The sequence below is a fragment of the Diabrotica undecimpunctata genome, chromosome 9, assembly GCF_040954645.1.
Source record: "Diabrotica undecimpunctata isolate CICGRU chromosome 9, icDiaUnde3, whole genome shotgun sequence".
Classification (NCBI taxonomy): domain Eukaryota; kingdom Metazoa; phylum Arthropoda; class Insecta; order Coleoptera; family Chrysomelidae; genus Diabrotica; species Diabrotica undecimpunctata.
In genome coordinates this window covers 50,725,585-50,742,473 of record NC_092811.1, presented here as the reverse complement: position 1 = coordinate 50,742,473, position 16,889 = coordinate 50,725,585, and the positions used below count along the sequence as shown (strand labels likewise).

The 16,889-nt window shown below is 31.1% G+C and overlaps 1 protein-coding gene across 1 annotated transcript; it reads right to left on the bottom strand.

The window, feature by feature from the left end:
* Positions 1 to 926: 926 nt before the first annotated feature.
* On the bottom strand, positions 927 to 2,789 carry LOC140450700 (uncharacterized). Its single transcript, XM_072544368.1, is given in 4 exon segments — positions 927 to 1,244; positions 1,564 to 1,802; positions 2,101 to 2,225; positions 2,227 to 2,789. Coding segments are annotated over 4 exon segments (1,245 nt in total).
* Positions 2,790 to 16,889: the final 14,100 nt, after the last annotated feature.

The window sequence follows — 16,889 nt, the reverse complement described above, 5'->3', positions numbered from 1 at the left end:
TAAATTGGTCTTTTTAGTCAAAAGTTCAAAAATATCGTTCGAAAAGTATCGACTAAAAAAATAAAATGAGCTTTCTAATTCAATAAAATCTTTGTTGGTATTCTTGTACCAGTTTACTGTCGGTGTAATGTAAACCAGCCCTGATCGCCACTGAATGTCTTTTTTCAGTGTCAGCTCATTATCTTCCATAAATTTTTGAATAGTTTCTTGTTTTTCTGATTTTGTTTTCTTCTTTTTTACCTTCTGAAATTTAGCTGGTTCTATACAGACACCTGATGTACTTGGCTGGGGTATATTTACAACTGACTGCATCAACTTCCTCAATATCTTCATATGTCTTGTCCTGTTCTTTGAAGAAATAATAAATTAGACTTACTCACAACCAATTTAATTTAACTATCCAGACGACCGGTTTCGCTTTCTACAATATGCAAAGCTTCTTCAGGTCTCGATACAAAGTTAAATAAATGCTGAAATAATAAACATTTATTATTTATTATATTTATTATTTAGCATTTATTTAACTTTGTATCTAGACCTGAAAATGCTTTGCATATTGTAGAAAGCGAAACCGGTCGTGTGGATAGTTAAATTAAATTGATTGTGAGTAAGTCTAATTTATTATTTCTTTTATCTTTTGAAATCAAATATTATAAGTATTGTAATAGACGGAAAATGTAAAAATAGAAAACAAAATATATAAGCACTCAACCTTACTTTTCGTCAATTATTTCTTGTAATAATAGAGGAAGATAATTGTTAAAATAAAATTCTCTTAATTTTTTGACCATTTGCTCTCATAATTGTTCATCTTTTTAAATAAGCTGGAGTATTACTCCTTTGGGGTCCACACGCAAAAGTAACAAAGTTTTTATTTGCTACCAATAACTGCCCTTAAATTTGATAGTAATATGCATGATTCCTCTTTAAAGTATATCAACTTTCACTTCCATATACTTTAGTATCTTCCTATCTATTGCATCTTTAGGACATAAATATTTTGCTGAAATTGGACATTTAATTTCGACAATCATATTATTACCTATGAGTCCATCAGGTGTTGCAGCTAAAAAGTAATATACCTGATGATCATATATTCCTGATGGGCAAAAATCTAACGCAAGCATTTCGTTTAACTCTTGTACTGCAAGGGATTCTTTTTCTATTCCATAGGCTGTGAATTTATTCCCTTTCAAAACATTTAAAATAATGTCTTTGGCAACCTTTCTTTGGTCGGTTGTTACCTTTAATTTACAAATTCGACAAAAATTCTAGGCTGTCAGATTTTTCCTTCTTTCTGAATACCATTCACTTGAATTCCTTTGAGTTATTGAATAATTGAATATATTTCTCATTATTCTTACGAAGTTCCGATAGCAATTTTTCTTTAATTTTCTCTAATTCTTCATGATCAATTTGTAACGTTTTTTGTGCTTTGGCCCATAATCTTCATCTGGAGCATGGTTTTTTGTTATATATTTTTTTGATTTTTGCAAATTTTTTTAATATAATTTTCTTCGCAATGTTTTTTTGGTGCCTATTGAAATAAATTTTTTTGTATACACACCAGGATCCTCCTGTGATGCTTTTCTGAAGGGCTTGGTGATAATGACCTTTAGAGTTATACGACAAAGCAGCAGCGTGGCATTTCATTTCAAAGGACCCCCGAGAGCTATAATTTATTCTTTTACCTCCTAGAAACTTCACTATTACATTATTATATTGTTCAGCATAATTGTTACTCATATTTTTTATAAGACTATTTGCATGGAGTTTTAATATTGCTGCACATGAGCTAATATCTTTCAAGAGGCTGCATTATTTCATTGGTATTGTATAATCTGTTTCTGATGATTTTCTGTGACAAAAATAATCTGCGCAATTCGAATGATTCCCAAATACATAAAGATGGCTATTATGTAGATATATCGTTTTTAAAAAACTTTATTTTTAGGTCACTTGGTTTATCTGACTGTCGATGGTATTCAGTTGCTTTTGTAACAGCAGTTCTTAATCTTAATATGTTATTTATGTTTTTTAAAAGCTTTCGTTAGAAAATTGGTACCAGTTTTCCATCGGAACTATATCGTTTTTTTTTACAATAGTTTCTTAGGAGGTGATTACGATATTCAATTTTCTCAACAACAATATTACCATAGGGTCTATGTTCTAAAATTTTTTGATGAACACTACTATCTCCATCGGCTATTTTAAAATTTTCAAATAATTCCATGCTTGTATTTACTACATTTAAATCTATCTAGAATTATTTGACTTTCCATTGCAGTCGAAGCTTTTGTCCAATTTTTATAACATACGTGTTCTTTATCTTCTCCGTGTAATTTACAGTAGGAACAGTATTTGTTCCTAACACCAAGATACAGAATCTTTTGGGTTCTGTAACCAATAATGGCTGCAGCTCCAGAATTGGCGTTGTAATTTGTTTTATATGATCTCTTTGACCAAGAGCAGTCCGCAACAACAGTTATAAAAGGATAACCATCTTTATTAATATCTTCAAAGTGTTTTGCTAATTTGATTTCTCCTTGTCCAGCCTCAAGAATTGATCTCCAAGAACTTGGTATAATCTGGTATAAGTCAATTAGATCATTTTGAATTGATAAATAATATTTTTTTGATAGTAGTGGGATATTTAAACTGGACGTTAATTCAGTTAGTTGTGTGTATCCTCCACCAATACTAACTATTCCAGTTATTGCTACAGAATTGACGTTGCGGGATGGTTGTTTATATTTCTCAGTTTCTACTTCATGTTTCACCCGACACATTGGGCAAAAGAGAGTGAATTTAGAATAAAATCCTTTTCGCTTTTCACTAGTGACCGTAATATCCGAAGAGCAATTGAATAATCCGTGGTGAGGGAATTGCAGTATTTACCTAATAAAATATTGGACATTTACAATTCTTCTTCCTTGTAAAATGAAATCTGAAGTAGTTTTTCTAAAAGATATATCAATTATATATTTATGTTTAAAAGTTTACTGCACTTTAAATACATTTTATATTTGGTAAAAAAACTTACGTAGTAGCTGAATATTCTTTTATTATGTTCTCCTAGGCAGATTCTTCGAAATCACGGGATTGATTTTTATAGAAAAATCGTATTAATTTCATGTTAAAAAAATTAAAAGTATGGCTTACTTACTAATTATCTCTTCTCTTCTTCAGCCGTTTCTCCAGAATACCTTGCTCGTCTATAATAGTCCAAATTAAATAACTTAAAAAAAATTAATGTATTACTTACTTAGTACCTATAATTTCCACTTCGACTAACTCTTCTTTCATTTCTGGATAACTAGTCGACCGTCTGCAATAGTGAAATTAAATAATTACATAAATAAGCGGTAAAAAGGATGACTTACTTATTTAATATATTTTATTGGTTTTATTATAGTTCAAATATTCCGGATATGCAGTTTGAGCAATCTATCGCTGTATACAGGGTGAGTCATGAGAAACTTTACATACTTCTACCATATGTAGAGTCCCTCAGGGAGCATATCATGTGGCCACTAAAAAATGTCAACTCTTCTTTATTAATTAACAGGGTGATTTGTGTAATTGACCATTTATTTCATTTTACTGTAGTGTTTATACGGCTCATTTGATTTTTTAATTTTTCATGATACAGTACACTACTATGAAGCATTCGACTGGTATTAGCTAAACTAAAAAATTCCAGGACTGGCTTTGGAAAAATTAATTTAGGGATTCGTATTAAATATTACACCCTGTATATATATTTTTTTAAATTCAATAAGTGATTTTCAAACTACATAAATAGCCAATGAAAACGACATATGCGACAATGTTGTCTCACTTTTATTAAATTTTTAGTGAACGATCAAATCTTACCAAAAATAGAACAACCATAATGAAGTATCAAATTATAAGGTAATTAATTTAAACAAATGTTATAAATTTCAAACATTTTAATTGAAATGATAAACTGAGTCACTGCACAACAAAAAACAGTAACTACTAACAATAACGAAGAACAATTTAAAAAAAAAACTAAAAATATGTACATAGTTATGATAAACCCATAAATTAGAACTGGAAAATATACAATAATGGTAACAAAATAAAAATAATTCAAAATAGATTTTCGAAATGGAACCCTGCAGCCTGTACACATTTTTGTTGCCGAATTGTTAATTGACGTATTGAATTACGGATACTCTGGGGATCGTTTCTAATAGTATTACAACAATGTATAATTCTATCAATTAATTGTTGTCGGTTATTAATATTCACTGCGTAAACTAGTTGCTTCAATCGTCCCCAAATATGGTAATCAACGGGATTGAAATCAGGGGATCTTGAAGGCCACGAAATAGGACCTGCACGTCCTATCCACCTGTTGCCATAAACATTATTGAGATGTTGTCTCACTGCCAGTAAAAAGTGTGGGGATGCCCCATCATGCTGAAAATACATCCCTCGGATAGCAACGTTCGCGTTGGCAAGCAAATTCGGCAAAATATTTTGTAGAAAGTTCAAATAGACCTGCCCTGTTAAAGGACCATCAAAAAAGTGAGGACCTACTAATTGGTTATTTATGACACCAATCCACACGTTAACCGAAAACCTTAACTGAGAACGACGTTCTCGAATAGCATGGGGATTTTCTTCTTCCCACACATGTGAATTTCGTGAATTATTTATCCCGTCTCTGGTAAATTGGGCTTCATGTGTAAATAGTGTCCTGTATAGCGTTGGTCGATTATTGTTAATCCATCTACAAAATTCCAACCTATCGATCTCATCTCCAGCATGTAGTCGCTGAACCATTTGAATGTGATATGGGTATAGATTATTTTTTTGTAAGACTCTACTTACTTTTGATTGAGTAACATTGAGTTCTCGACTTACTTGTCTAGTGCTTATTGTAGGGTTCATAGTAACGGCGTCCATAATGTCATCTTCCTGCGCTTCATCTACATGTCGCTCTGTTGTTCCACTAGGAAAAGTGCCATTTTCTCGCAAATAATTAAAAACTGACCCAAATGTTGGATGACTGGGAGTTCGACGATTAGGAAATCTCTATTGCATATTCTGCGATATTCTCTACTAGCAGCCCTACCATTCCCATTACAGAATCCATAAACAAATATTATGTCTGCATATTCTGTGGTCGAAAACTGATGTTGCATTTTGAACGAAAGTCGAATGCTTGATAGTAGTGTACTGTATCATGCAAAAATTAAAAAAATCAAATGAGCCGTATAAACACTACAGTAAAATGAAATAAATGGTCAATTACACAAATCACCCTGTTAATTAATAAAGAAGAGGAGTTGACATTTTTTAGTGGCCTCATGATATGCTCCCTGAGGGACTCTACATATGGTAGAAGTATGTAAAGTTCCTCATGACTCACCCTGTATATATAAGCGTGTATTTTGTCAAAATATTCTTAATTATACGTGAAGGTTTAAAGATTATATAGCTTTTTGTAGAATTGTAATTCATTTTAGTAGTAGATTTTTAGAAAAAAAAGATTCCCAAAATAACTAATTAAGGCATTTAATTAACAAAAATTGCAAAGAACTCAAAAAGTAAGCATTTTTCGAAAAATAACAGGAAAGAAAAAGTATTTACTTCGATGAGAGATACGTCTAAAACAATTTGAGCATGTTATTTGTTAATAACAATTTCCTGTCCACGTGGAAAAATAAAAAAAAAATTGAACTTGAAAAAAAATATATATACAATCGAATAAAAAAGGTTTGGTGGGGTAGAAATGCAAAAAAAATCAGTCGGTATATTCCGTGTCTAAGCGTCTTTTTAGGGGTAAACCGCTCACCTATTACTAATAGGCTAATAGTAAAATACTAAATAGTGTATTAACATGTAGACGTTCTACTACAATGCTAGCAGTGATAACCACATACAATCCACGAAAACCAAACAAATAGTTTATTCCTTGAAATGAAAATAAAATTTAATGCCAAAATTTTTGGTTTACCGATCGATTTTATAGATGATATTTTCACTATACATTTACAAATTAATTACAAAAATATAAAAGTAATTTGATTTATTTAGAAAGTACTTGAACTAACCGTTTATTTCTTCGTTTCACACTAACACATTTCTTATAACAACGTTCCATATTTTAATTTATACAAATAAAGAAATAAATAAATAAATAAATTGAGCAGTAACTATACAACGCAGCTCTTCACAGATATGCACGTGCTAAGCTGATTCTGGAGCAACAGTTTTAAAGCTTTCATACCAGTGAGAATTTTACTATACGTAATTTGCTGTGTAAAGAAAGAAAAACTAGTGATAGGAGAGTCAGTGTCGATTCGCTCCGTCTAAAATTTGCGCCTACGCTCTTAAGGTGTTATCTCCCATTCTGATGACACGCATGTCTAAGAAGGGAATACTATTTGTGCTGGAGTCCTCAAGTTCAACAGTGAACTGTAAATGAGGATCAAACTCATTGAATAAAGACAAGGTGGCCTGAATCTTGTCTGGGGGTAAGGCTAGTAATAAGTCATCAACATACCGCTTAGTAAAAGGGATTTGGAAATCTAAAAGACCCAAATGGTCAGATACTAAATCATGCAGTACATAATTAACTAGGATGGGAGAGATTGAGGAACCCATAGGTGTCCCAAATATTTGAAGATAATATTTATCGTCAAAGACCAAAAAATTAGTGTCAAAAACTAATTGCAAAAGTTGTGCAAATACATTCCAGGATACAGGACAGTTAGGTTGGATGGAGTTCCAGTGATTTCTTAAGGAGGTATTAACACTAGAAAGAGGTCAATTAGTGAAAAGGGATACCAGAATATTCAACGGATAAACGTTTGGGTACAAACCTTTCCCAACTCTTTACCTTAGCCTTAATTTCCCTCTGATATCCTTCTGTATTATTTAAGAAGCTTTTGCCTTACGAGGTAGATTCCACATCGCTTGTAACGTTTTCTAGTGCACCTGACTCTGCTTCTGAACCTCTTGAGGCTTTTTATTGGTAACTAGACACTTTATATGATGATCCTCGGATTTTATTATTTGACTCAATCAACTTTCTATACATTTTCCTCTTCTTTGGTGCTAGGTATTGATGCCTGGTTATGTTGATGCTTTCTAAGATATATATGTTAAACCACCACCTACAAATAATTCAAACAGTAAGCTAAGTAAGTCTAGTTGTATAATATATAATAAGTAAAAGGTCACAGGTTGGCTCATTAAATCGAAGATCTGCGTAATACGTTTTGCTTAAGTTGAATTCAAAGCATTATATACACACTGCGTCCATAAAGTAACGCATAAATTCATTATTAGCCAAATAAACAACAGTCTCAGGTCGAGTTTTGATTTGAATTTACTATTTTTTCAAATTATAATCTAATATACAGGTTGAACCACTTTTGTATGATGATGTCATCACAATTTTTTTAAACTGAACCCCAATTTTTTTTTCAATTTCATTCCAGACTTCTATGGTGACACTACATTACTTCATAGATTCGTGGAAATTTGTGAAAAATTGGTTAATAAATTTTATAACACAGTTACACAGTTCATTCAGGCAATGAATACTTAATGACTAGTATATTAGCAAAAGTAAAAGGTGAAGCTGCTATTAACATTTCAGCATGTGTAGTTAAAACTTGGCAAGATATAGATAAAGACGCCTTGTTAAATACATACGCTGATAAAAGAGATATTTACACATTGAGTATAGAAAGGTCAGAATTAAAGTACACAATCAAACTCCCTTTGAATTCTTCAATAAAGTATAACATCTTCTGAATTTACCGTATTCTTTCTGCTCTTCTAAATTGGGCATTCTAGTGACCCGATCATAGGGAAAATTTGATATTACACTGGGATTAGATCTTAGGTTGTTACAGTTGCATTCCCTCCCTATTTGAGGAGTGGGAGGCCTCTCTCTGGACGAACCTGCTTCTCCGCTGCTCATTGTTGAATTTACAAATAATATCCTTAATTACTATACGTTCTAATGCACAACAGTTATTAGGTTTTTCCAACTATTTTAGAAGTTTGGCCCTACGAGTATTATTACGTGATAAGAACCACTTCATACTAACCTTCATACTAACTAAAAATCCTGATGATTTTCGGCCCCAAGTATTTTAACTAACGATTTTCAAATGTATCAAAATAAAAATATTTCTTCGCCTTATAGGCAAACAAAGCCAAATTTTCAAAATAATTATAATCCAATGCCAAGACTTAAATTTCAGCAAAAATTTCCCCAAACGAATAGACCTTTTACAGTCAATGAACCTCGACAAAAAATTCAAGCCCCGCCTATAACGAATTCTACACTATTCCAGCAAACAACGAGACAACTATTAGCATCAATATTCTTTTCGAGTAAACAAAGTAATGTCTTTAAATCAAATCCAAATCAAAGATTTCAAGCCCCTACTCCAATGACTACCACCAGTTAAAATACTTTTAAGACCATCAAATTTTGGAAACCAACGGTTTGCGGCTATCCTAGGTATGTTCAATCTGCTTCCATATTTGAATGACCGCCCCCGAACAAAATCATGTTTTGGCAGGAAACGTTTTTTTCGTTTGTAATCAAATTTAAGATCAATAATGTACTTTTATTATTTAATAAGGAAAACAGAAAGATTTATGATAGGATATAGCAAAAACTTTTATGTATAAAAAACTTAAGGCTATATACGGCGAAGAAAATCAGTTTAGTGGAACAAGGTTGTAACATCACTTAAATTCATCAAAATGCGTTGGTTTAATACCCTTTAACATATTGTGTGGAAACGTAAGGAAATAAGATAAATATGACTGCTTGTTAAGAAAATGATATTTCTGTGGCGTTATAGCAAAAGTTGATATGTCTAAATTGCTATTTGTTGGAAAATGCTAAAAACATAAAAACAACTTGTCCTGGTATGCTTATAAATGGTATTAGCTTAGAGTAGGGAATTTTACTCGCCAAGGAGTGACCGCAACGATAACAAAATGAAGCCGAGTGAGCACCAAACACGTGTGCCATGTGTATGTAATCACATACAAATAAAATATTATAAGTATTGTAATAGATGGAAAATATAAAAATAGAAAACAAAATATATAACCCCTCAACCTTACTTTTCATCAAATATTTCTTGTATTAATAGAGAAAGATAATTGTTAAAATAAAAATCTCTTAATTTTTTTACCATTTGCTCCCATAATTCTTCATCTTTTTAAATAAGCTGGAATATTAATCCTCTCGGGGTCCACACGCAAAAGTAACAAAGTTTTTAAATGCTACAAATAACTGCCCTTGAATTTGATAGTAATATGCATGATTCCTCTTTAAAATATATCTATCATCTTTCACTTCCAAATACTTTACTATCTTCCTATCTATTGCATCTTTAGGACATAAATCTTTTGCAGGAATTGGACATTTAGTTTCGACAATCATATTATTACCTATGAGTCCATCAGGTGTTGCAGCTAAAAAAGGATATTCCTGATGGGCAAATATCTAACGCAAGCATTTCGCTTAATTCTTGTACTGCAATGGATTCTTTTTCTATTCCATAGGCTGTGAATTTATTTTCTTTAAAAGCATTTAAAAGAATGCGTTTGGCAACCTTTCTTTGGTCGGTTGTTACCTTTAATTTACAAATTCGAACAAAACTCAAGGCTGTCAGACGTTTCCTTCTTTCTAAATACAAATAAATTTCTAACATTTTGTGTGCTTGTGGCCCATAATCTTCATCTAGAGCATGGTTTTTTGTTATATATTTTTTTGATTTTGGCAAATTTTTGTAATATAATTTTCTTCTCAATGTTTTTGTGGTGCCTATTGAAATAAATTTTTTTGTATACACACCAGGATCCTCCTGTGATGCTTTTGTGAAGGGCTTGGTGATAATGCCCTTTAGAGTTATACGACAAAGCAGCAGCGTGGCATCTCATTTCAAAGGATCCCCGAGAGCTATAATTTATTCTTTTACCTCCTAGAAACTTCACTATTACATTATTATATTGTTCAGCATAATTGTTACTCATATTTTTTATAAGACTATTTGCATGGAATTTTAATATTGCTGCACATGAGCTAATATCTTTCAAGAGGCTGCATTCTTTCATTGGTATTGTATAATCTATTTCTGATGATTTTCTGTGACAAAAATAATCTGCGCAATTCGAATGATTTCCAAATACATAAAGATGGCTATTATGTAGATATATCGTTTTTCAATAACTTTATTTTTAGGTCACTTGGTTTATCTGACTTTCGATGGTATTCAGTTGCTTTTGTAACAGCAGTTGTTAATCTTAATATGTTATTTATGTTTTTTAAAAGCTTTCGTTAGAAAATTGGTACCAGTTTTACATCGGAACTATATCGTTTTGTTGATAACTCATTTAATCTTGTACAATAGTTTTTTAGGAGGTGATTACGACATTCAATTTTCTCAACAACAATATTACCATATGGTCTATTTTTTGATAAACACTACTATCTCCATCGGCTATTAAAAATTTGTAAGTAATTCCATGCATGTATTTATTACATTTAAATACATCTAGAATTCTTTGACTTTCCACTGCAGTCGAAGCTTTTGTCCAAGTTTTATAACATACGTGTTCTTTATCTTCTCCGTATTATTTACAGTAGGAACAGTATTTGTTCCTAACACCTAGATACAGAATCTTTTGGATTTTGTAACCAATATTGGCTGCAGCTCCAAAATTGGCGTTGTAATTTGTTTTATATGATCTGTTTGACCAAGAGCAGTCCGCAACAACAGTTATAAAAGGATAGCCATCTTCATTAATATCTCCATACTCTTTTGCTAATTTGATTTCTTCTTGTCCAACCTCAACCATTGATGTCCAAGAACTTTCATGGTATAAGTCACTTAGATCATTTTGAATTGATAAATAATGATTTTTGATAGTAGTGAGATATTTAAACTGGACGTTAGTTCAGTTAGTTGTGTGTATGCTCCACCAATACTAACTATTCCAGTTATTGCTGCAGAATTGACGTTGTGGGATGGTTGTTTATATTTTTCAGATTCTACTTCACGTTTCATGCGACACATTGGACAAAATAGAGTGAATTTAGAATAAAATCCTTTTCGCTTTTCACTAGTGACCGTAATATCTTCCGAATAGCAATTGAACAATCCGTGGTGAGGGAATTGCATTATTTGCCTAATAAAATATTGAACATCTACAATTCTTTATTTTAATTTCTTAATTTTATATTTGGTAAAAAAAACTTAGGTCGTTGCTGAATATTCCTTTATTATGTAACAATAAAACAATGAAAACTTTGTTTTCAAAACTTCCACAAAATTTATTTTAAACTCTTATCACTACAGCTGTTTCGGCTGATTGCCTTTCTCAAGTGATCTATTTTTGGCATGGGTTTACACTTGAGAAAGGCAAAAAATAGATCATTTGATTTTGCAGGGGTTTTGCTGATTGACGACCGGAGGAGCCCTGGAACTTATTGAATCTCCCCTCCTGCCGGATCTTGGTTTCCGATGACCATGATCAGTAACTTCCAACACTTGAAGTACAATGTTTATAAAGAATCCCACCAACCCTTTCAAACCTGGTGTGCAATGTAATGTACATTAAGTTTAGATATTCCTATCGACTAAAATATTTATTAAAAATTGTAGAAATCAACGTATTTACTAAGACTAGTTTTACTTAGTAAATTAGATATTTTGAAATTACACTTAAATGGGCTTCGATTTTTGAGGTTATAACTTCTGTCTTTTTCAATAAATACATCACAATCGATTGAATTAATTACTGCCTCTACTAGTTTTCTAGCCCTCGACATCTTTAGCTAGTTTTGCACTATTTGAAAGGCACTATATGGAGTAATTTTATTTTAAAACAAGAGAAATGCACAGTTACTTTACTACGATAACCAAAACAAAACAGCGACGGTCGTACACACGATACACTTACACCGGTATGCTAACGCGCAGAGAGAGCAAATGAATATTGAGTCTATTACTCTCACACTTTGACGTCACGGCGAAGCAACTTGAATATAATATCACATAATATATATTGGTTTATGAGTTTAATTGGTCTAAAATAAGATAAAGAAAGCATTTAAATTATTAAGATTAATTAATATAATGTAATGCTAATTTAAATTGTATCAAGAGCTACATAAACATAATTCCACTACACACATAATAAAAATAAATAAATAAAAAATTAATGACTAAACGCGAACTGAAAAGACGGTTTTCGTCTAAAACAAATGTGATAATTTTTGAAAATATTTGGTTTATAATATGTTGTGAATCTAAAAAAAAAACAGAAAACAAATGTGTATCATTATAAATTACAAACTCAACCAATATTACAGATATTAAAATTTTACAGATTTGGTTTAAAAAATAGGGAAGTTACAATGAAAAACACACAATGCATAATATTTGTACTTTTCAAACGGATGCTCGCCATGAATTTATTACTTATAACTTATTTCTTTAAATCTTGCAATTTGTAAATGTTGACATTTTTTTTTCCAATTTTCTATTGCAGTTGTCAAAGCTAATTTTTTTATTAAGATATCTTAATCAATATATGTACGTGTTTTGCTTAAACAATAGACTACTTCATACGGTATGGTATTATTATTTTCTTCTAATTTTGCCATGGTCCTAGCAGTTAAACTTTTACATAAATTGGTGTCATGTGATAATGAATGGATGCCTTGGATGAAATACACGATCCAATATTTGTGCAGCAAAAAGTAAGTCGTCATTAGGATTTAATAAACCACCTCTTGAAATAAATTGTATCCAATCCGGCATGTCAGTAATGCTTATGTTATCCGCTTAATTTCAAAGCTATGTATGGGTGATTATCATGAAGTGTTATTTATTTAGTATACAGAAGTTTTCAAAATAAAAATATTTTTAAATTTTTTTGTTAGTAAATTTACATTTAGATTGGAAACACTAATAAAACTAGGTATTAGGTCAAACACTTAGGCCAATATTTTTATAAAAAAAAATAGGTTTAAAAAAATTGCATTTCACGGAGTTGAGAATACAATAACGGAGGTGATATATGTATATTATTCAGCATTATTTCTGTCTTAATATACAAAAATACTCGCCCTAAATGTTTAGTCATTGTACTAAAAACACAGTAATAATAATAATAAACGACTTTACTTAAAAAATATTTATTAAAATAAGGAATGCACATGACTTGTATTGACAACAGGTTTAAAGAGTCTAATCAGTCTTTTGAATAAGGAACTAAACTTGAACTTACATAAAAGAAAACAAAGTTAAAACTTATCATTGAAAGAAAAACCTAATTCAGGTTGTAATGATTAGTCTTTTTATTTTAAACTTTAGAACTTTTAACTCAATAAGAGAAAAACAAAATTTGTATTCTAAGTAAAGTTAGTTAAAAATAAATGAAAAACGTCATTATTTGTTACTCTGCCGTGTTAACTCAAAAGGGCGTATCTGCTTTAAATTAGTTTGCGAGAAAAATCAGTTTTAGTGGTTTTAATGAGGCAATCGTGATTTTTTAAAAAGTTGTGTCTTGTACCATATGGAAGTTAATAAATAGGTTTATACTATCATGTGACAGATTTTGGTAGAGTACCAACTTGGGAAAACAACACTTTTAACAGATACGCCTTTTTCACTTAACATGAGGTATATAATTAAGAAAGTAACTACATGATTTTTTGAAAATATTTATTGCATGAATACGTTACAATAGTATTATTGTTGTAATAATTTCGTAAGTTATTCTTAATAATTAGGAAAAGTTAAAAAAGTAGACAACAGTACAGACTAACTAAAATATCATACTCAGTCAATCAAATATAAATAATTAATACTTAATTTTCTACTCCGAACTAGTTATTATATTATATTAATCATCAATTATTGTGTCCACATTTTTGCTGACAAAAATATTTTTCCAAAATGTAATGCGATTTGGGGGCATTATTTGACCAATTTTAGTGATTATTTTCTGTTTTCTTTCCATGGTAATACCTCGTGGTTGAGAGATAGAGAGTGGTTTTGCAATGCCAATTTTATGGATATTAGCCTTTAAAAAATTGGCACTTATGATTTCTCCTTCAAAACTAGTTTTATAACCTAATGTATGGAAACCTCTCAAGAACTAAACTTAAATTTGACCAACCTTGTTATTTTATATTGAGATGATTCGTCTTTCCAGTTGTAAAAATCATTAAAAGCCATGTCGATAACTTAGACATTACGTGTTGACGTTTTAACCGCATTTACAAAATCAACGAAGTCATAAACTTTACCTTGTGGATTTAGTGATTGCTCGACTCTATGGTGAAATGAGTCAGCTGCCATAAATGTATGACCTGACTCAAAATATCTTAGAGTTAATTTCCTAATGTTCAATTCTATTGAGTTTACAGCATACAAAAAAAATGTGTACAAGCACCAATTTTTGTTCTCACCGGAACAATTATCCACCCAAATAAAAACTTCTTCGGAATCCCTAATTTTGTTTAAAAATGCATAAAATGTGCTAACAATATCAGCCTTTTTTCGTCTAGAAATAGCTTCATGCCATAGAACAGCAACTGTAGAAGTTTTAGAAGTACCAAATGGAACAAAGCATTCATTAAAGGCTATCAGTCTAGGAGTAAATATAATTTCTTTGAAAGTATCGCATCTTGGGAGCATAATCACCTACAAAAAGATCAATTTACAATAACTTCAGAACCAAAAATATTTACCTTGACACATAGGTACAAGGTAAGAATTTGTATTTGTTTAGCCTTTTATATAAATTAATAGAAAATATACTTACTAGTTGTTTCTGCAAAATTATTATCCATATTTATTATGAACAACAAACTAAACACATTCTATGAAAACACGAAAAAGTAAGGTTAGAAATAAAGTAAATTGGCAGTTTACTACTTTTCGCGCCAACATAATAATATCTTGAAATGTTAAGTGAATAGGCCGTATCTGCCGAAAACTTTTTAGTTACGGCTTTTTGTGTTAACATTTACAGTTGCGGCCTTTAAAGCTAACATTTTAGTAGAAAATTCAGATACGGCTATTAATTTAAGCAGTATATATCCGGTTTTATTGCAGATACGGCTATGAAACTCAGGTAGATTTGTAGAGAAGATTACTAAATAACTCGTGGGATATGAAACTCGTTTTTAATAAAAATTGCGGTTACGCCCTTTTGAGTTAACACGGCAGTACTCTAGGGATTTCAGTATGTTGTTTTTAAAGCTAAATACATATTATTCTCGGTTATTAATAGAAGGCATATCTACCACTTGTAAAATGTCACAATTGTCTATTGGGTATGTTTCTTCCTTTTCGGGAAACACAAATTTATTTGTTCCAGAAACCCGTTTAAGGTATTTAATAGTACAGAAGTCATTATATACTTCTAGGACTATTGCTACGAATTTTTTTATTGTTTTTTTACCTCTAACTTGAACAAGAACATAATCATTTATTGTAATCTTGTTTTCCTTTACTAAAAGAGTTTCTTCGTGGCTTTCACCATCACTGGAACTGCTGCTGGAATAAACATCTGAATATTTTAGTCTGTGTACTTGTAATTCTCCAATATTAAAAATTCCTATTTTGAAGTGAAGGCATGAATTTCTGCAATCTAAACAAGATAACTTTCGGACTTCCATGAAATTCTTTGTCTTGTCCCAAATGTATTCATGAGACTGCATTAACCCTTTAAATGTTGGCAATACCTCTGGCAAACATGCTTCTATGCAGTCCAAATTATTAAGGGTTAATCCAAAAATCCTGATTCCCTTACATCTTTCAGATACATGGTTTAAAAATGAGTTAAAATCCGGAATGTCAATTCCACTTGCCACAATTGAACCGGCTGTTCGTTTTAGGCAACCTCCAACTCCGTCAGGCGCACCCTTACCGTGACCCTTTTCACTAAAGTGCCATCTTATTACCTCAAAATCCAGCAATTTTGGCAAATATGCTGTTACGAGCCACATCATTTTCCTGTTGCGATACTGAGTGGTCGGACTAGCGCTTAAAAAGTGGACTGAATTAATTCTCTTTAATTTGGTTTTTAATTCGTTAACCACAGGATCTAAATGACCCATAATAGCAATGGGACCATGACGTAAATTGTCGGATATTGTACAAAGACTTGTTTTAGCTAACTTGCTATCTTCATTTAAATAGTAAGTAACTAAAGGTAAAAGAAATAATAAATTAGACTTACTCACAATCAATTTAATTTAACTAATCAGACGACCGGTTTCGCTTTTTACAATATGCAAAGCATCTTCAGGTCACGATACAAAGTTAAATAAATGCTGAAAATAATAAAGCCATATTAGGGTGTTGCCTAATAAAGATAAAACAAAGATAGGTGATATAAATTATATAAATTCAGTAATTATGCCAATATTACATGTCTGTGGTTTTTAAAAATGAATAAAATGTTTAAGCAGACAAGGTAACACCCACTAATTGGTAAAATAGTCTATTAAACTGTAATGAATTAATAAATAAACAAATAAATAAAGCATTACTTACATGCCGGTACTCTATTAATTGATGGTTGAAAGAACATGGTTCAAACTATCTTGTATTGTTGATTGGAGAACTCAAGTCAACTATTGTAATTGTTTAACAGTAAACGGGGAAGTTCTTGAGGAGACAGATTTTATCCAATGAAGTAGAGATAGGTAAATGTAATTGTTTGTTTGATGAAAGTAATGTTCTATACCATTAAGTTCTTTAAAGTTGTTTATATTTATTCTGGAGATATATTTATGAAATGTGTGTTATTTATTGAGATGTTTATTTTTGTTTTGGAAGGTGACAGTTGTG